Source organism: Saccostrea cucullata, unplaced genomic scaffold, assembly GCF_032062105.1.
Source record: "Saccostrea cucullata isolate Sc308-1 unplaced genomic scaffold, CSIRO_AGI_Scuc_v1 ctg183, whole genome shotgun sequence".
Taxonomy (NCBI): Eukaryota; Metazoa; Mollusca; class Bivalvia; order Ostreida; family Ostreidae; genus Saccostrea; species Saccostrea cuccullata.
Genome location: NW_026929981.1, coordinates 190576 through 212044, shown reverse-complemented (window position 1 = coordinate 212044; position 21469 = coordinate 190576). Strand labels below are relative to the sequence as shown.

Below are 21469 nucleotides of genomic sequence, written 5' to 3'. Positions count from 1 at the left end.
CATGCTAACATAATTTATCTCCGAATATAGAGGGCAGAAAAATGATGCCAGCAAAGCTTAATGTCACGGTTTATAAAACTGATTTTTTTTTTGTTGGTCTCAAGTGATGGATCTCCTATTCTGAAAAAAAAGATAAATAACTTCGAGTGGCTGCCTATAGGTATATGTTTTTAAACATTTTAATATTTTAAAATAAAATTGATACAGGTAAATGACAACATGCAAGTGCGATTTTATTTATAACAGTCATAAGGATAGATGTTAAGTATTTTTGATCCGCGCCCAGCAATTTTCCGTGACGTTTCCCGCCAAATTTATGACTCGGAGTTCCTCGGATGACTCGTGCCTCTGGAGCGGAGCGGAGTCAGCCGAGGATTGCCGATTGAATTTGGCCGTTGGAAGAGAAACCGAAAGTACGCCATTTTCGTAGAATCGTAAATATATATTTCAGAAAACATGAAACATATTGTCTTCAAATGACAACTGCAGTTGTTCATAGACCAAGTGATGAAATAATTGATGTAAAAACAATGCCGATGGACGTAAACAGGTAAAATAGTAAATTTGTTCACAAGTTCGGGTCACAGGTATACTACCTGACTACTTGGGTCTTGTTTTTTAAATATGTATGTACCTTATTGATATGTTAATTGTTTTTTTTTACATAACAATAAGGTACATATACATATTTAATAAACCAAGACCCAAGTAACCGTGGTAAGAGTGGGTACGTTTTGGTAAAGGTTAAAAAGATTATGTCTTCATTCTTCAAAAGGCAAGTAAAAGATGGTGATTCAATGAAGACCACTATTTGAAAATTTGCTTCTGTAGTTTAAACAAGCACTCTGTTCATGTCAATACTAGTAGTGCTCTGAAACACTCGATCTCCATCTAGGTTGGTCATGATTTTCTCCCTTGTGAATGTTAAAATAATTAAAATGAGGTCAAACCCAATCTATTTCAAGAGGTAATCAAACCTGATTATGTTTTAAAAAAAAGTATCACACCAAAAATGTAGATTGTAAATTGAAAAATTAAATTGAGGAATTATATAGAATAGTATTTATATTTTGGTGAATTGTTTTAGCCTTAGTACTCTAATATAATCTAAATATAAATATAATTTTAAGCATCCTCAAATAGAGCAAATGATTATCTTATCTGCATAATAAATATTTTGTTATGTTTATCATTTGATAGAGATCTTAACTTTCTTCTCTTTACAGGGTTCGACACTAACATTTTTAGGCTTTGGTCCGGCCGGACTAGTGCTTCTTTACTTTTACTAGTCCGTGGGCAATTTTATTAGTCCGTCAAAAATAAAAATAAACAGAATTAATGTTGCAATGTACTTTTTTGAAATAAACAAAGCATGAAATGTTAATACCAAGAATTCGTTGAAATCGCACAATCAGGAACTACGATCATATTCCCGATCTCATTCGTTTTCTCTTTACATGATTACATGTAAACATCCGACATCTTTCTTTATTTATGTGACATACTAAATCATGATCACTAAAATGTTTAATTTCATACCGATGAGTCCTTAAATTAAGCTCCAAATTGACTCAGAATTAATTAACTTCCCGCCAAGAAGCTAGAAAGCTAAAAATAAATATGGGGTTTTCCAGAGAAAGTTGTCAAAGATTTGAACATCGGTAAATTCTTTTTTTCTTCCAAGAAAACTTTATTAGTCCGTTCGGACTGATTAGCTATAATTTTTATTAGTCCGAATGAAAATGTGTTAGACTGAGACTAACGGACTAACGTTAATGTCGAACCCTGCTTTAATGTATACCTAATTTATTTTCAGTTATGGTTGTACAAGGCAAACATTTGTTTGAATATTCCTTACTGAGTTCCTGTTTTCATCACCAGTCAATGTATTAAGTAAGTGTTATTTAAGAAATGAATTTAATTTTTGAAGTTTCATAGGTCATGAACTACGATGCTTCACGCCGGCAAATTTTCATGAAGCGCGTTAGCACTTCATGATAAATATGCCGTCATGAAGCGTTGTAGTTCATATACCTTATGAATCGTCAAAAATTAAATTCATTTCTTATATTACATTATTTTTCTGATGACTTGCTGTAAATTTTCGCCAGTCAACTGTCATTTTTAAAGCAAAACAGTCTGCACTGTATTTTTTGACGTCAAGTGCGGTATTATGATGTAATAATGGAGATATTCATGCTTATTGTGGTAAATATGTGATGTAGTTCATGAGAAAATGAACTGCATTTTATTTTGTAAAGAATCATAGGGGAAATCTTTTGGAAATGTAAATATTAATTTATTTTGATCTGAAACAAATTTCAGTAAATAGTTTTAATTCATTGAAAAAAGTACATGTATTGGAATGTTGCAAATCTATAAATTAAGCTTTGCAAATCATCCATACTGTTTTGGTCCAGTATCCCTGTATCAGTTGCAGAGTATTTCCCCACATAAACATGATTAAAAGTTCAAAATGAAAGGTTGATATTTTTGAAATTCAGTTTGTAATAAGACTGATTATATTGGCATGATTTTCAGACATTTTGTCTATAATATATTCCAAACATTATCATCCTTTGACATTAATTTTACTTACCCTGGTATATACTCTATGAGTACATGTCTGTAAAATAAATGTTGATGCAGTAGACATCATGTATTATAGATGTACTTTTTGTTGTTATATAAGAAGGTTAAGATCAGTTTATTGCAAGAAGTATATGTAGTTTAAAACATTTTTTCAAGAACAATAATAATAAAAACAAGAGGCCCAGGGGCCACAGCGCTCACCTGAGAACATTGGCTAGGAAAAGTCACATATCAGATCAGAACTGAAAGTTTACTGAAGTGGGGGGGGGGGGGGGGGTTGTAGGGGGTTATGATTTGAACAAACTAGAATCTACACTAGCTGAGGATAATTCCATATAAATATCACTAATCATGGCTTTGAAGTACTTGAAAAGAAGATTTACAAAGGTTACAATATATATTCCAATATAAACTTTGGTCGGCCATTTCGGCCCCACCCTACCCCCTGGGGTCATGATTTGAACAAACTTGAATCTACACTACCTAAGAATGATTTCACATGAGTTTCATCTTTTCTGGCCCAGTGGTTCTTGAGAAGAAGATTTTTAAAGATTTTTCCTAAATATTCCTATGTAAAACTTTGGTTGGCCATTTTGGCCCCATCCTAGCCCCGGGGGTCATAATTTGAACAAACTTAAATCTACACTACCTGAGGATGCTTCCACATGAGTTTTATCTTTCTTGCCCAGTGGTTCTTGAGAAGAAGATTTTTAAAGATTTTTCCTATTTATTCATATGTAAAACTTTGGTCGGCCATTTTGGCCCCACCCTAGCCCCAGAGGTCATGATTTGAACAAACTTGAATCTACACTAACTGAGGATGCTTCCACATGAGTTTCATCTCTCTAGGCCCAGTGGTTCTTGAGAAGAAGATTTTTTAAAAATGCCATTAATTTTTCACTAATTCATAATTATCTCCCCTTGGAAGTGGGTGTGGCCCTTTATTTTAACAAATTTGAATCCCCTTCACCTAAGGATACTTTGTGGCAAGTTTGGTTGAAATTGGCCCAGTGGTTCTTAAGAAGAAGATGAAAATGTGAAAAGTTTACGCCGACGACGACGACAACGACGACAGACAACGGACAAATTTTGATCAGAAAAGCTCACTTGAGCCTTCGGCTCAGGTGAGCTAAAAAGACAAATTATGATAATGTGATATTGATATACAAGAATTTTTTGAAGTGCTTCATTAATCATTGATTTACCATCTTGAAATAAAGTTTTTATGATACCAGAGGGTATAGATATTGACATTCAACAAATGACATTAAGCCCCTCTTTTGCTCCCTTTAAAGAAGGGAGGGCATGTTGCTTTGCTTCTGTCTGTCTCTCTGTTGGTACACCTGATGTCCACCATCAGGTTCTGTGAATTTTTTTTCTTGGTCATGTTAGAGGTTGTACCATACTGAAATGAAATTTTGTATTCAGACTTTTCATGAGAATGTCTAATTCAAGGTCTGGGATCAATTAAGCAATTTTTGACAGAGTTATGCCCCTTGGACTTTGAAATTTTCCAATTATTAGCAGTTTCCATTCATTTTCTTTGTAAAAGGTTGCACATACTGAAATGAAATTTGACATACTTATTATCATGAGAATATCCAGAACAGGTTTTGTTTTGGGTATGATGAAGCAATTTTTGACAGTTATTCCCCTTGGACTTGGAAATTTCAATTATTAACAGTTTCCATTCATTTTCTTTGCAGAGATTGCCCATACAGAAATGAAATGTGGTATACAAGGGGGGGGGGGGGGGGGCAAATGTGTATTACAAATATCTATTGTAAATTTTTATTTTCATTGCTCTTAAATATCACCGATTACTAGAATATTTGCTGTCAATGAGAAACCATTATGTCAACAGATAGTATTAGGATATGTTAAGGAAATAATTCGAATTTTAGAGATATTTTGTTCTGTCTATTAGGTAGTACTAATGAGAAACCGCACAACCGGTAGATATGACATTCATTTGATAAAATGAGATTTAGACAAAAGTACAAATTTTATTGATGACAAAAGGGTATGTGATGACATTTGGTCTTTTTATGCGCCCGGATCGATAGATCCCGGGCGTATATTGTTTTTGTCCTGTCTGTTTGTCTGTTTATCTGTTTGTCTGTTTGTCTGTTGTCAACTTTAACCTTGGCCATAACTTTTGAACAATAAAAGATAGAGACTTCATATTTGGTATGCATACTCCACTAATAAAGTCCTTTCAAATGACATCAAGGTCAATGACCTTGTGACCTTGACTGTGACCTATATGCTAAAAATAGCTTTTTCCACTGTTTGTCATAACTTTTGAACCATAGGAGATAGGGACTTCATATTTGGTATGCATACTCCACTAATAGAGTCCTTTCAAATGACATCAAGGTCAATGATCTTGTGACCTTGACTGTGACCTATATGCTAAAAATAGCTTTTTACACTTTTTGCCATAACTTTTGAACCATAGGAGATAGGGACTTCATATTTGGTATGCATACTCCACCGATTAAGTTCTTTCAAATGACACCATGGTCAATGACCTTGTGACCTTGACTGTGACCTATATGCTAAAAATAGCTTTTTCCACTGTTTGTCATAACTTTTGAACCATAGGAGATAGGGACTTCATATTTGGTATGCATACTCCACTAATAGAGTCCTTTCAAATGACATCAAGGTCAATGACCTTGTGACCTTGACTGTGACCTATATGCTAAAAATAGCTTTTTCCACTGTTTGTCATAACTTTTGAACCATAGGAGATAGGGACTTCATATTTGGTATGCATACTCCACCGATAAAGTCCTTTCAAACGACGGCAAGGTCAATGATCTTGTGACCTTGACTGTGACCTATATGCTAAAAATAGCTTTTTCCACTTTTTGCCATAACTTTTGAACCATAGGAGATAGGGACTTCATATTTAGTATGCATACTCCACTGATTAAGTTCTTTCGAATGACACTATGATCAATGACCTTGTGACCTTGACTGTGATCAATATGCTAAAAATAGATTTTTTGAACTTTGTTGCCGCCGGGCGCATAGTGTTTCACAAACACATCTTGTTTCACTTTAAGTTTATGGCATGACCAAAGAAATTTGAAATACCATTATTTGAAGCATTGTAATATAATTTTATTCAAATGTTTTAAAAGTCTAATAAAATTTTTCAGATGAATTTGTATCAGTTGACAATTTAATTATTGTAGAGTAAACAGAATGGGCCAAACTACAACAAAAGAAGAGGCAGCAAGACCAGTAGATCCAACAAAAAGAATTGGTACTGATGTGAGGATTCCTTCAGTAGAAAGAAGAAGCATGGATTCTTATAAATCAAGGAATGTGCATGGATTGCCCTCATCTCCTACATTAGCTGTGGAACACACATCAAGGTATTCAGACTCTTTACTTAGGGAAAGAAAGAGTACAAATGATAATAGTTTAATGGAGTCCAAAAGGCAAGCAACAGGAGCTACTGGAAATTGGGATGAAAAAGAAATTCTCAGAAAATCATATTATAGCCAAAAAGATGCCAGTGTATTACTTTCCTCTCGATACAGATCAGATTTTTTAAGGAGATCTGGTGAGGACACAGAGATAGTAAATAATTTTTATGAAAATTGTTCCAAGAAGTATGGAATACAGAAACCTGAACATTCTTCCTCCAAACTTCAAAGCATAGAAGATAAACTTAGAGAAAGCACTCCTTCTGGTGATAAAAGTACATTTCAATCTACAAAAGGAATGATTAGAACTTGGCAAAGAGATGGAACTGTTTTGAAAATATCTCCAACAGTTGAAGAGAGTAAAGATTGCTTATAATCCAAGTAATGTGTATAAATCATCAGCACAACACTCACCAAATCTGAAATACTCAACAGGGTATCCAGCCTACCCATTGAGGGAAAGAAGGAGATTAAGTGACAGACATTTTATCAAACCAAATGAGCAAACAACAGGAGCAATTGAAAAATTGGAAGAAAAGGAAATTCTGAGAAAATCTAATTGTAGCCAAAAAAATGCAGATGTATTTCTTTCTTCCAAGTATAGATCCGAACTGTCAGAGATACCTTGTAGAAACACAGAGAAAGTAGATAATTTGAATAAACCTTATAAGAAGTATGAAAAACAGTTATCTGAGCCTTCGTCCATCCAAAGCTCTGAAGATAAATGTAATAAATTTCCTTGTGACCAAACTACATTTCACACAAGGAAGCCTCGAGCTTTTTCAAATGTTATAGAAGGAAATACAGCTACAGAATCTGTGTCCCTTATGCAAGGTTTACATAGGAAAGACAATGGGATATATGAATCTACTGAAAAAAAAGAAAGATCCCAAAGTACTAGAATCAGTTCATTTCAAGATGATCTTAGATCAAATGGCAAAGTTGTAAGTTACAATGAAAAAGAGAGAAAAATTAATGGTTCATATGAAGAAAATGAAAAACAAGTACACATATTCCCAAATGAAAATGTTCATTTCAGATATTCAATGAAAGGTAGGCCTACAAATAAAGATGTTGAAGAAAAACAATCAGAGACTAAATACTGGAGTGAAGATGGTCAAAGAAACTGTGATGGTTGGAAAGATTTCCCAAAGGTTACAATAAAATGGATGGATGTAAAAGAGACAACTGAAAGCAAACTTGTAACAGAAGAAGGACACAAAACTGGGAATGAAGGAGCTTGTATTGCAATGGCAAGGAACAGTAAAACAAAAAAGGAAAGTAAGTGTTTACCTCAGTCTGACAAAAGAGAGGAAACAATGTCAAAGAAGAAAGAAAACCATCAAGGCTTTCTTTTCAAAGAAGTTAAAGAGCTGAAGGAAAGACTTACAACTGAGTCAAAAGATGAAAAAGGATATAGAGATCTGGGCAAAATGCTATCTATTGAGAAACTTGATGAGAAGAAAACATTATTAGAAATGAAGGAATCTCATGATGATCATATGAAAACATCAGACAAGAAGGACTTACCCCTTAGCAACTCAAGTGATGAAAGAAGATCTGACAGCAGAAACCATGTGGAATTTGTTGCACCTCTATTCATTGGTCAGCTACAAGAGATTAAAGAAAACAAACTTTCTCAAAGAGACACAATCATTCCAATGGTTTACAGGGTAGCAAGAGAAAAATCTTCAGAGGACAAAGAAGAAATGGACATATATAAAGGGAGGCAACAGTCATCCACCACAAAAGAAGCCAATTTAGAAAAAGTAGAAGATTTTGAATGTCAGGATATGCCAAAGGCGACTGGAATAGCTAAAAATACTTATGGTAAAAGACATGATGATATTACGTTAAAAGATGGGAATGCAAATAAAACTGTTGCTAATGAGAGTGAAAACAAAGAAAGTAAAGTTGAGCAACAAGAGAAGAAAAATTCATTCAAATACATTGAAAAAATGAGCAGCAAAGTAAGAGAAATTAAAAAAAGAAATTCTGATTTTGAAACAAACATGTCACCTATTGAGGTAGAAGAATCAAAACTGAAATTTAGACGGGCAATGCAGGAAAGTAGAAATGCTAACATAAAAGAGAAATGCAAAGAAAGCAAAACCAAAATTGCAAGTGCTCACAAACCAGAATGGATATTCCAACATGATATGGAAACAGATTTACATACCATCAGTTTGACTGAGAAACACCCTGTAGGAATGGATCAAAGTCCTGTCGTATTTAATGATGGCACTTTGACTGCAAGAGCTGCAACTAAGAATGAAAATTCATTCGAAAGATCTAATGATGTAGAGGAAGTAATGGATAATATTGACAAAGGGGATGCACCAGTTAGTGATGCAAGCAAAGAAAGAGCAGGGACTTCAACTTATAACTTTGAAGAAAGTAAGACAGTACTACATGCCAAAGATATAGAAGTAGCCCAAGATATCAGCAAACAAAATGAAACAAGAGGAGTTAAAGAGGTTATATCGCCTTACCCAGGAAAGGAACTAGAGAAAACCAAGCGGAATTGTCTCCTTGAAGGCGAAATTATCACATTGAAAGATACCAATTTCTCAAAGGAGTCAAATACTAAACAGAAATCTAAATGTGACAAGATTAGCAAGGTTAAAACACGAACGAGTTTGAACAAAGAGTTAAAAGGAAGAAAAACAGAAATGGGAGAACAAGTAGCTGAGGAAGGCTATAAGGAAGAAAAAAGAGAGAGTGGTAATCAAACAGATGGTAAATCTGTGGAAACAGTTGCTTGTAAGCAAAATTCTGACAAGGAAACAGTCAAATACATCTTCACCATTTTGAAACAATTAGAGGGTGAGAATGATTTGTTGTCTCATCTCGTTGGCATTGTGTCAGATGTTCAATTTCGAATTGATTCATTTGAAAATAATCCTAAAACGAAGATTACGACTGTTGTTTTGGTTTTCAAAAGCGATGTAAATGCCAAAAGCTTTGAAAGTTGCTTGAGAAGAAATAGTTTGCAGTTAAACTTTAGATACCACTTTAAAAAAGAAACTGTTCCCAAAGTAAAGCTAGTGGACATAAGCAAAAAGATGCAATATATCAAAGAAAAAACTGTTGAAGTATTAGGAAAACACCAGGATAAAGAAAGAAAAACACAGGGCCAAATATCCAGTTTATGCAAAGCACCATCAAAGAAAAAAGTAAAATTTACCAACTTTTCTCTTCACGAACAAAGAGAGGCCGAGAAAAAAGCTCTGAATGATAAAATCACAGAACTTGAGCAACAACAGAATGAGTTCAAATCATTCCTGTCTGGAACTATCCAAAAAATTGAGTGTCTAAAAGCTGGAAACATGCAACAAAAAGAATTAGATTCATTATTGAAACAGTTTGATGTGGAATGTACAAGACTAGAACAGGCATTGCCAATTTATGCAAAAAGAACTCAAATTATTGATACAATTCTTAATAATCAAGTTTCTGTTATTCTTGGAGAAACTGGCTCTGGCAAAAGTACACAAATAACGCAGTACATTTTGGAGTCTGAGCTAAGTTCACTTGGAAAAATCATCTGTACACAGCCACGTAAGGTAGCAGCAATGAGCCTGGCACAAAGAGTAGCATCTGAATTAAAGGTAAATGTAGGAGATCTTGTTGGTTATCAAACTGGTATGAAAGCAAAGCTGAACAAGCAAACAAAAGTATTATACATGACTGATCATATGCTTTTGAATGAGTGTCTAAAAGACCCACTACTGATGAATTTCTCCTGTATTGTGATTGATGAAGCTCATGAAAGGAGTGTATATACTGATCTTTTGCTTGGAATGATAAAAAAGTGTTTGCCACAGAGACCAGAACTTAGAGTGGTTATTACCTCTGCAACAATTGTTCCTGATGTTTTTGTGCAATATTTTGGAGGACCCGAATTCTGTCCAGTCCTTAAAGTTTCTGGAAGGATGTTTCCAGTTGAAATTGATTGGTTAATTCCTTCATCAGGTGCAGAAGTAGTTGATGATTATGAGATCAAAGCTATCGAGAAAGCGGCAGAAATTCACAGAAAGGAACCATCTGGGGACATTTTAGTTTTCCTAACATCCCAAGCAGAAATCGAACAGTGTGCAGAGAAACTGGATGTCTTGTTGAAGGGAAGAAAAGATCACTGGATTTTGCCTCTACATGGTAAGCTTCAAACAGAGGAGCAGAATTTAGTATTTAAGGATCCTCCTAAAGGGAAGAGAAAAATTGTGCTTGCCACCAATGTAGCTGAAACATCAGTAACAATACCTGGTGTAAAATATGTAGTTGATACCGGGGCTGTGAAAGAACTTTTGTATGATCCAAAGAAGAAAGTAAGTTCCTTGCGTGTTGTGAAAGTTACCAAAAGTTCTGCTGACCAGAGGAAAGGTAGAGCTGGAAGAACAGGCCCTGGTAAATGTTATCGACTTTATTCAAAGGAAGATTACGACATCATGTGCCCAACATCTGTGCCAGAAATTTTGAAAATACATTTGGGTCATGCAATTCTGAAGCTCTTGCAACTAAATGTTGATCCATTAGAATTTGACTTTGTGCAGGCTCCAGAGAAAGTGTCAATGACAAATGCTTTTCAACACCTGAATAAACTTGGAGCTATTGAAGATGGAAAAATATCTCCATTGGGAAAGTGGATTGCAAAACTTCCATTTGAACCAAGTTTAGGAGTTCTTACCCATGATGCAATTGACTCAAATGTTGGGTTAGAGGGAATTATCATCGCAGCGTCATGCACAGTTTCTGGATCCTTATTTTATCGCGGGGGTACAAAAGAAGAAAAGGAAAAGTCAGACAAACTTAAAGTTCCATTTTGCCACAGATATGGAGACCACTTTACAAACCTTGAGGTTTACAAAAAATGGCACAATGTTACAGAAAAGCAAAAGGGTAAATGGTGCAAAGACAATTCAATTAATGGAAAAGCAATGCGAAGTCATTCGAGATGCTGCAAATGAAATTTTATTCATATTGAAGAGAGATTTATCCATCAACATAAAATTTGAATTTACAGATGCTGAAGACGTGGAAAGAAAATTACAGAAACTGCTGTTCAGATCATTTCAGAGTAATCTTTGCCATTTTCTTGGACACGAAAAAGCTGGTTACTTCTTCATAGACAAGAATCAGCAGGTCATTATGCATCCTTCATCTGCATTTCAGTCACTTGCATCTTGTCCTAACTGGGTTATAGTTGAGAAGGTAATGCAAACCTCGCGTGACTTTGCTTTAAATATAACAGCAGTGGCAGATGAAGATGTTGAGGAAGCGTTAACCGAGGGCTCCATGGACTTTGACATTAATGCCGTGGAAAGACGAAAAGTTGCACCAGTTTTGACTGAATATGTAGGTGTCCAAGTTCACAGAGAATTTGTTGGACCTCGATATAGCAAGGTGAGAGCCATGCAAGATAATCTGAAGATGGAGTGCGAAGATTCCATATTTGTGATAGATGCAGATCGTGAGAGGGGAGAAATTTCAATTTATGCGCCAATTGGTGATTCAGATATTTCATCACACACTTTAAAAACTGCGATAGATCCAATCAGAGAAAAAATAAGGAATGAAGCAGTGGAACATCCATTACTTCCAGAGTTTTTCAATGTTAGAATATCCATTGGAGCAGGTGGACAAGTCCAGGATTTGTTATATCAAGATGAGTATAAAAATGTATTTATTTTCGGCGAGGCACAAGTTTTCGATTCTGAAGAAGATATGGTGGAGTGGTTTAGACGTTTTGGATCCATTCAATCATTTATACCCAAATCTTCTAAGAACAGTAATCAGAATTACCTTGGACAGATTATATTTGAAAAACCTGAATTTGCAAAAACTGCAGTAATTGCTACTAGAAAAGGAAAATGTGATTTTGAATTTACTGCAAAACCACCAAAGGGCTTTGGGAAAAGTGAAGAAGACGATTTACTTAGAGCCAAGCTTGTTTGGTGCCGACGGAAGTCTAGAGGTTTTGGATTTGTTGAGATTCATGATCAAGAAAAAATCGACCACATCGTAATGTACAGTGCATTCAATCAATTCTTGGTTGGGGGAAAACGAGTAAGAGTGAAACGAGGAAATAAAAATGGAAGAGATGAGGATGAAGAAACAAATGAACTATTTGTTACGGGTCTTGGAGATCTTGTTAATGAGGATGTCTTGCGTGAAAGTTTTTTGAACACATTTGACATTTCAGAAAATGAAATAGGAAAAGTCATCATTATACGGGAAAAGGTGAACACAACACCTCAAATATTGTATAGTCTGAGAACAAGAATAGAGAGACAATTTAGAGAGTGCACAGGAATTCGGCAGAATAAATTTAATGTCACTCTTATTGAGCCAAAGCCTGGTTCCTTCATATATCAAGCTTTTGTCACATTCAAGGACCCAGAGGAAGGATTTGATGCTTGTACTAAGGTACGGAACAGAATGTTCATTGGGGAGCATGCCGTTTCTGTTACCCCAGAAATACACACTCGGATATTTGTACTATCCCAGGTCTACAAACGAGTACAGAGTGATATTGAAAAGTATCAGGAGAAACTAAAGAATGAGAATACTGACAGAAGATTGACTATTACTCTTCAGAGAAATGAAAACTATGTGATAGATATTGATGCAGATAGCATTGAAAGCATGGTCCGCACAAGAAATAAGGTACAGGAATTGCTTGAGGGTGAAACTGTTGATATGGAAAAGATTCCTGCTCTTCGATATCTGTTTACCCGAGACGGCCAAGAAAAGGTTGAGAAGATTATGAAAAAGACTGGAACGTTAATTTTGCTGGATCATAGAAATTCGTCATTATCCGTGCATGGTCGGGCGGGGGACCGGAGAATAGCTGTAGGAAAGATTAGAAAATATGTCGAGAAATTGTCCTCTTCCAAACTGAGGGTGATCGATCTGAAAGGGGAATCTAAACCACCAGGATTAATGAAAGCAGTTATTCTAATGCATGGTGTAGATCTTAACGGTTTGAAAGTTTCTTCAAATTTGTCAACAGTGGAACTTGATCACAGAAACCACAGAATTAAAATGTTGGGATCAGATGCTGCAGTTGAAAAAGCTGTCCAAAACATTTCTGAGATCATGGATTGTTTGCGTGAAAAAAGCGTTACTGCAGCTTCTGATCAGCCAGAATGTGGAATATGTTTCTGTGAAATTGCTGAAAGTGAAATTTACAGACTGGAGTCCTGTGGCCATCCATACTGTAGGGATTGCATGAAGATGAATATAGAATCTGCTATTCGAAGTAAGGACTTTCCTGTTAAATGTTGTCATAATCAATGCGACATGCTCTGGGCTTGGAAAGATTTTTTGAATATGACGAGATATGGATTCTGCAGTCTTCAAAACATTTTGAATTCATCTGTATCGAATTTTGCCATGGAAAACAAAGACAAAATTCGATACTGCATAACTCCAGATTGCCCTATGGTATACAAAGTCAGCAAAGTTGGAGGGAGAGTTGTATGCAGTGCCTGCAAAACTAGTGTGTGCAGTAAGTGCCACGTTGAATACCATAGTGGTATATCTTGTGCCATGTACCAGATGGAAAATGGAAATGATGAAACAGGACTTCGAGAATGGATGCGACAAGACCCACAAAACAGGAAATTGTGCCCGAACTGTTTTGCTGGAATTGAAAAAAATGGCGGATGTCAGCACATGGAATGCCGAGATTGTAAGAGCCACATCTGCTGGATATGCATGGAGTTTTTCAAGACTAGCCCTGAGTGTTATGGACATATGAATAGAGAGCACAATACTTTTGTTTAAAGTGGAAACAGTTTAAAATATGTTCATTAACAGAATACTTGAACAATTTTGTTTGATATACAGTTGTGTCAGCATTTTTTAACGGGAAAAAATTGTTAAGATTTTTAAGCATCTTGTGGTTGCAAATACGGTTCCTTTAATTGTAAAATTTTGCAAAAAAATTCTTTTCTAGATTTTATTTAAAAAAAAAATGATTTTTGCATCATAGGGAAAAGAATTTACATAACAAGTTACTTGAATATTCAGCTTGTAAAGTTGATTAAAATTGAATTGTCGTTATATATCGATGGTAATAAGAATATTAATTTTTTTTGTAGATTGATATATTTCCAATGTAAATTATATATTTGTCGAATTTCAGCACGCTTTCAGTTAATTGTCATTAAGCATTGCTGTTTGTGTATATAATGTAAGAAATACTTGTATTTGCCTGTGATAAAAATTTATTAATTATTTATTGATTAAATAATTTAAGCTCTTTGTCAATTTATTAATGTAAAATTTTTAATAATCAGATACCTAATGATTTTCAATTCTGTATAATTATTTTGATTTTGTACTGAACGTAATAAATGAGATGGTCAAATAACTATGACAAGAATTAAACATTTTTAAATACTAGTCGTACTAGTACATTATGTTGCTGCGTAAAATGATTTGTTTTGTTAATTGGAATCTACTGTACATTACATGTATGTTGCACAAAAGCAACTGTGAATATTCTTATGGTATTTTTTCCCTAAGCTGGCTTGAATTGTTTATTCATTTGAGGTTAAGGTTCCTACATGCTTTGCTCTTTGTATGCTTCTAAGAATGTTATAAATTAATTTTATTCCTTTGATATATGATTAAAATTTTGGTGAATGACAAGTTTTTTTCTGTATAATTCCTAGAAAAAAATCTGTAGAGGGGAATGTTTCCTAAAATCTAGTTCAGTGCTAGCTGCAAATCTGTTAGCTTGCTGTTCTGAAAAAAAATTAGATTGAACAACCAGAGAGGTATACATGTGTCGTGTCATCTCTTTATACGATTATCCTCAAATTTAACACCTCGCCCTCTTCCGAAATTGTAAAATTGTTATCCATTAGCACATGCTTCAAGTCCACGATTAGGGGAAAGTTAGTCCTAAATATATTTAAAAGTCATTTTTAGGTGACCTATTGCTATCTGTTTTCGTCCGTCGTTGTGCATTGTGCGTTAACATTTGAACATTTTCAGCGTTTTCTCTGCAACCACTGAACCAATTTCAACCAAATTTGGCCTAAAGCATCTATGGGTGAAGGGGAACTAAAGTTGTGAATTTCATGATCCCTGCCCCCCTGGGGCCTGAGGGGCGGGGCCAAAACCACTAAAATTAATGCAATCTTTAAAAATCTTCTTCTTTACTTTCTGGACATCAAGCAGTCAAACTGTTTGCATGATTGTAATCAGCAATGAGTCCTCTACCAAAATTGTGAAATTCATGGCCCTGGGATCAGGGGTTCTAGTGCTAGGGCGGGGCTAAATAAGTAGGTGGTGAAAATGCATTATTTCTGTGAAAATCTTCTTCTCTGCTCCTGGGTATTAAATAAACCAACTATAAGCACATAGTTATGATGAGCAAGAGTGCCTCTACCAAAATTGTGAATAAATGGCCCCAGGGTCAGGGGTTCTGGTGTTAGGGCGGGGCTCTATTGATTATATAGTGAAAATACATGAATTCTTTGAAAATCTTCTTCTCTGCTCCTGGGTATTAAATAAACTAACGAAGTGCATAGTTATGATGAGCAAGAGTGCCTCTACCAAAATTGTGAATTTTATGGCCCCCGGGTCAGGGTTTCTGGTGTTAGGGCGGGGCTCTATTGATTATATAGTGAAAATACATGAATTCTTTGAAGTCTTCTTCTCTGCTCCTGGGTATTAAATAAACCAACTAAGTACATAGTTATGATGAGCAAGAGTGCCTCTACCAAAATTTTGAATTTTATGGCCCCAGGGTCAGGGGTTCTAGTGTTAGGGCGGGGCTCTATAGATTATATAGTGAAAATACATGAATTCTTTGAAAATCTTCTTTTCTGCTCCTGGATATTAAATAAACTAACGAAGTGCATAGTTATGATGAGCAAGAGTGCCTCTGCCAAAATTGTGAATTTTATGGCCCCCGGGTCAGGGTTTCTGGTGTTAGGGCGGGGCTCTATTGATTATATAGTGAAAATACATGAATTCTTTGAAGTCTTCTTCTCTGCTCCAGGGTATTAAATAAACTAAGTGCAAAGTTATGATGAGCAAGAGTGCATCTACCAAAATTGTGAATTTGTTTGGCCCCAGGGTCAGGAGTTCTGGTGTTAGGGCGGGGCTCTATTGATTATATAGTGAAAATACATGAATTCTTTGAAAATCTTCTTTTCTGCTCCTGGATATTAAATAAACTAAGTGCATAGTTATGATGAGCAAGAGTGCTTCTACCAAAATTGTGAATTTTATGGCCCCAGGGTCAGGGGTTCTGGTGTTAGAGCAGGGCTCTATTGATTATATAGTGAAAATACATGAATTCTTTGAAAATCATCTTTTCTTCACCTGGGTATTAAATAAACTAACTAAGTGCATAGTTATGATGAGCAAAAGTGCCTATGCCAAAATAATTAATTTTATGGCCCCAGGGTCAGGGGTTCTGGTGTTAGGGTGGGACGTATTGATTATATAGTGAAATTATTAATAAATTATTAAAACAATGAAATAGAATTTGATATGTAAAATATGATATAAACCATAAAATTTTTAAAAAATATATCTTTTAGAATTGAGAAATGTCTTTTTTCAGAGCGGGGGATTGCCCTCGCCTTGTACACCTCCATTCTTTAAATTGTCATTTTCATAATTCAGACAGTTTGACTGTTGTTATTCCTGTGACATATTAAAAAGAATACCAAAGATTATACATACATTTTGATTGTTTTTAAAGCCTTTCAGACTCGAGGAGACGATCCTTGAAATATACAGACTGAATGTTTGTTCTCCTCAGCTCATAGAGACGATACTGTACTTGACAAAATTAGATACAAGAAAAGGGTTATTTGACTAACCAGCGGATTTAAAAATGCTACAGATTCAAAATAAGTTAAAAGAAAAAAATTAAAGAAAGGCTGAAGTCCTAACGTTATACTGTATATTTCTCTTTATTTCAACTTCAAGGCAATTAAATAGAAAAGCACATTTTCCTGAGAGATTGGGGAAAAAAAACTCTTCAAAAGTCGTTCTATATAGATGGTTTTCGAAAAGGAAAATTTTAACGCATCTGATTTGATTTTTTTTTTCAAAAAATAAGGAGTTTAATAGTATTTTAAAAATAAAAAAAAATCTACAATTACCAAATCAATGCTCTTCCTGTGCAGAAAGTAGACTAAAATACCAATTTAGGTTTGGTATTGAATTTGCGATATATAAGATAAATAATCTGAGTCGTGCAGTTATTTTATCACAGTGTTTTACGTCCCATTTGGCGCATGTATTAATTTGATTTGACACAAACGAAAAGTTTCAATTTCAAACAAAAAAATCAACACAATTTGAGGTTTCTTCCTTATTGTAAATGGCAACAAATTAAACAAGGGGTGTTAACCACTCTTAAACACCTAGTAAAAATGTTTTTAAGTGTATTTTGTCTCTATGTTATTTTTTTTTAGAAATAGACCAACTGTATCAATCACGTCAATAGAGTTGCTCAAAGTAAACCTATAATTGATGAATAAAACTGCATTCACAATAATTGTTAACTCTCCAAATTTCTTATTCCGATTAAAGCATTGTCGGAGATCATTTGTCAATGAAATTTATCCATGCTTTGATATACTAGTATATATATATTTGATAATCAAAAAGAATCGCTTCCTGGAAATTTTAAAGTTTAAATCTGAAATGCATTTTTATGCACTAGTCTTTAATATGCACATTTTATTTTGTAAATGGAATGAAGAAAGTGACGTTTTCATTCAATCAGCAAATTCAAACACGTAGAGCTTTCAAATTGGTTAAAACAATGATGAATATTGCAAATATCATAAATATTAATTCCATATGTGCTGTGTTTCAGGCTTCTGTAGATTATGTAAATACTAGTGAAAATCTGACATAATCGAAATGTTTCGTCCGCATAGACTAAATTGACCCTTTGATAGGCCGTAATACCTCTAGATCACGAATTAAATATGCTAATCATTACAAATTAAGTTTCTTAAAGGTTTAATGCTACGAACGATATATATTAGTGAGAGAAAACATGATTTTATTTATCAGATTGTTAAGTTTAATATTTTTGACAGACCCTGTCTACTGTATAAAACTGCAATATACAAATGATTGAAAATTGGTGAATTTTATGTTCATGTTAACAAAAAAAGTGAAGATAAAGAAATATAAATATGTGATCTTTTTTGCGTAAAAAATTGATATATAAAACTTACCGAAAAGTTTAAAAGAAATAAAATATAAACACGAAATGTACCATAATGACATTTAAGTAATATATGGATAATTTAGCAATTCTAAACGCTTAGTCAACACTTCAATATCACAAAAGCAAAATATTCAGCTGATAATCATATGAAACAACTTTCTAATTAATAAATAATCAGCTGATGATCATATGAAATAATTTCATTTTTTTCGAAGTCGTCTGATTTAAATTCTTAGAGAACGATGCTATATGACTTATTAACTGCAAATCTAGCAAATAAATTACAATGACTGAATTTGAATTACTTCTAGGTGATATAAATCATATTTTGAGACACATATATTTCTTGTTTATTTCCTTGATAATCAAAGTTGATGCTATACATTTCAAATCAAAATATTTCATGATAATTTCGAACAGCTAAACTAGGATAAAGACAAAATACAATACAGATTTTTATCCCTTCAATATCTCTTCAATTGATAGGTTTATAGCTATTAATTTATATAATTCTTTGCATATTTCATAACTTATTCAGTTTTGTTATGCATTTCCTTATTAATAAACAATCATTATTTTGACAGAAAACATGCATTCGGTTCCAAAAAAATTTTGCATATGTGCATTTCCCCCTAAATTAACGAATTAAAATGATTTGGAAAAAAAATTTCTGTTTTCTGTACTGCTTTATTCAAAAATATGTTAGTAGGTCAACGAATTGAGTTTGATTTTTCAAAAAATGGCTTATTTGCCGCCACCGCCTTTCTAGAACTTGCTAAAAAGGCATGTTATGAAAAGAACAAAACCGCAGACTTGTATCTTTGTAATTAATAAGACTGAAGAACTGTCGTTCTGAAATTTAAAATCTTATCATAAAAAAAAATACACCAAATTTGAAGGACGTTTACATTTTCTTCATTAAATTTATAGTCAATAAATTATTTAAAACAATCTAATGGTCAGATCCAGCTTGGTTTTCAACAGTTTTCAGAAAAACAGTAGTCAGCAAGTGATGTCAGTAGTCAACGAGGCCAGGCATTGAATCAAAGTCAAAACTAAATGAGCATATTGCACACTTATACAAATGGTAGATCGACCCCTGGGTATGTCGCTGATGGTCGAAAAATTCCTTTGTCAAAAGAACAAAAACAAAGTTTTAACAATTGGTATGGAACGAGCAAGCCAAAATACGACCAAATGATAGGTTCTGTTGGCAAATAAGATCATTACATCTATAACGACCATAGAATTTACAAAATATACTGGGTTGTTGAAATTTCTGTAACGTCAACATATCTGTGAATATCCTGTCTCGGTTAAAAATCGACCATACTGAGGGCATAATTTTACGTAGCAAATAGGTTGGAGACACGCACATACACATACACCATAAGTAGGTGATATAACTACAGTAACATATACATAATAAAAAGAAAAGTTGACGATGGGAAAGCCGAAGTTATCTCGTTTGTCATACAATTAAGTCGTCAGCTTCTCTTTGTGGTCTCTAGTCAGCAGAACCAACTATGAAGCATAATTATTGTGGTTGACTCTGTACATAGTGTTTGCAATGGAATAAATCGAGTCAACACATAAATGTGTGATGGCATATTTATGCCATCCACATAATTTTTTGTCAACATAGCATTTCATGTCAAGTCAAGATACTAGTAACTATCTCTTCAAGTCATGATAACTTTCTGGTTTTCGACAAACACCGACTTTATATCTTGTTCAGTCAAGATAAGCTATCACAATTTGTTGCAATAGCTATCTTGACATGACAAGATAACTTTTAGTCGCGATCCAAGATAAATATGATCTGTTTTTGTCGAAATAGCTATCGCAAAAATACGATACTTATCTTGACTGTACAAGATAAAAGTCGGTATTTGACGACAAACCTGAAAGTTTTCATCATTTGACGAAATAGTTAGCTTGACTTGAATGATATGCTATGTTAAACAAAAAAAAAATTATGTGGATGGCATAAAAATGCCACCATATAAATGGAAATATATGTTGTTAATTGATAAAACGTCGTCGATATACCTGAATGTTGAGTTGAGGGCAACCTGCTACAAATAGTCTCTTCTCGCGTAGAAGATTTTGAATAAATTCTTTTCACAAGATCAGAAAAGCCAGGGCGGCTAATTAATAAATATAGATATTGTCATCAGGATTCCAACAATTTGCTGGAAGACTGTGATGATGGCCCTCAAAGGCTACAAAAATGTTTTTGATTCAGAGTGATTTTAATGGTCTCTAAATCTATACCTCTGTAAAAGATTAATAGTGCAAAAGTCCTTTATAAAATGCGTTATTTTTAACACTTATGATAGAAAATGTCGCTCTTCAAAAGGTATCATGATTATAAAATATTACATTTAAATTTAGTGAAATGGAAATGAAATCTAGAGCATTTGAAAAGTCGACTACATATTTTTTAAATTCTAGTAGTAGTTTGAATGTCTTCGATGACACCACAGTCTTAAGATATAATAAATATTTTTATTAAAGGACAATAAATTTGTCTTCGTCAAAAGTGCTCTGTGTCCATAACTAGAGTGGCTGAAGTGAAATGAAACAAACGCTTACATATAGAGCATCTAAGATTCAGTTTTTAACATTATTATTCAGACACAATGATTGGAATAGACAATGCTCGAAAAAAAATATTTTAATTATATGATTCTAACTCAATGAAAATATTGCTAAGCAAATGTCAATCATATACATGAAGTGATCGGTTCACATTAATCAAAGTAGCAATCAAATTTAATGACAGAGACTGTCAGAAGTGTTATTTTTCAGAGTTCATTATTTTTTATTTATGGTTACTCGAATTTATTAGCATGTGTCCCTCTGAACTGACTGTTTCCAAAAAAATTGGAGCTGTGGGCTTTACGAGTAAAAGATTTTTTGCTTTTATTAAGTCAAAGTTTACAGCCAGAGGTTTATCAGTGAATATTATCTTTGTTTTCACAGTGGCATTCCAATCAGGTTTGCACAAACCAATCCACAATTTACCACACAAATCAATCAAATAAACATGCAGAACAATATTCATGAAAAATCAATTAAGTCATTTAAAGAATCAAAATTTTCACCTGTAAACGAAAAATTTAGAAGGTTACGACCACAACTAATGCGGCGACAAATGAAATGTATACGTGGTTAAAAGTCACGTCTGCTGAGGATTGGGCTGAAAAAT

General features: G+C 34.0%; 1 protein-coding gene and 1 long non-coding RNA gene across 2 annotated transcripts; both read left to right on the top strand.

Moving 5' to 3' along the window:
• Window positions 1-391: 391 nt before the first annotated feature.
• On the top strand, window positions 392-5873 carry LOC134282666 (uncharacterized). The gene is made up of 3 exons (XR_009995330.1): window positions 392-550; window positions 1817-1893; window positions 5799-5873. It is a non-coding gene; the product is annotated as an uncharacterized LOC134282666 (long non-coding RNA).
• A 539-nt stretch (window positions 5874-6412) lies between these two features.
• LOC134282661 (uncharacterized) lies at window positions 6413-14693 on the top strand. The gene is given in 2 exon segments (XM_062765064.1): window positions 6413-10981; window positions 10983-14693. Coding segments are annotated over 2 exon segments (6960 nt in total). The 5' UTR covers window positions 6413-6862; the 3' UTR covers window positions 13824-14693.
• Window positions 14694-21469: the final 6776 nt, after the last annotated feature.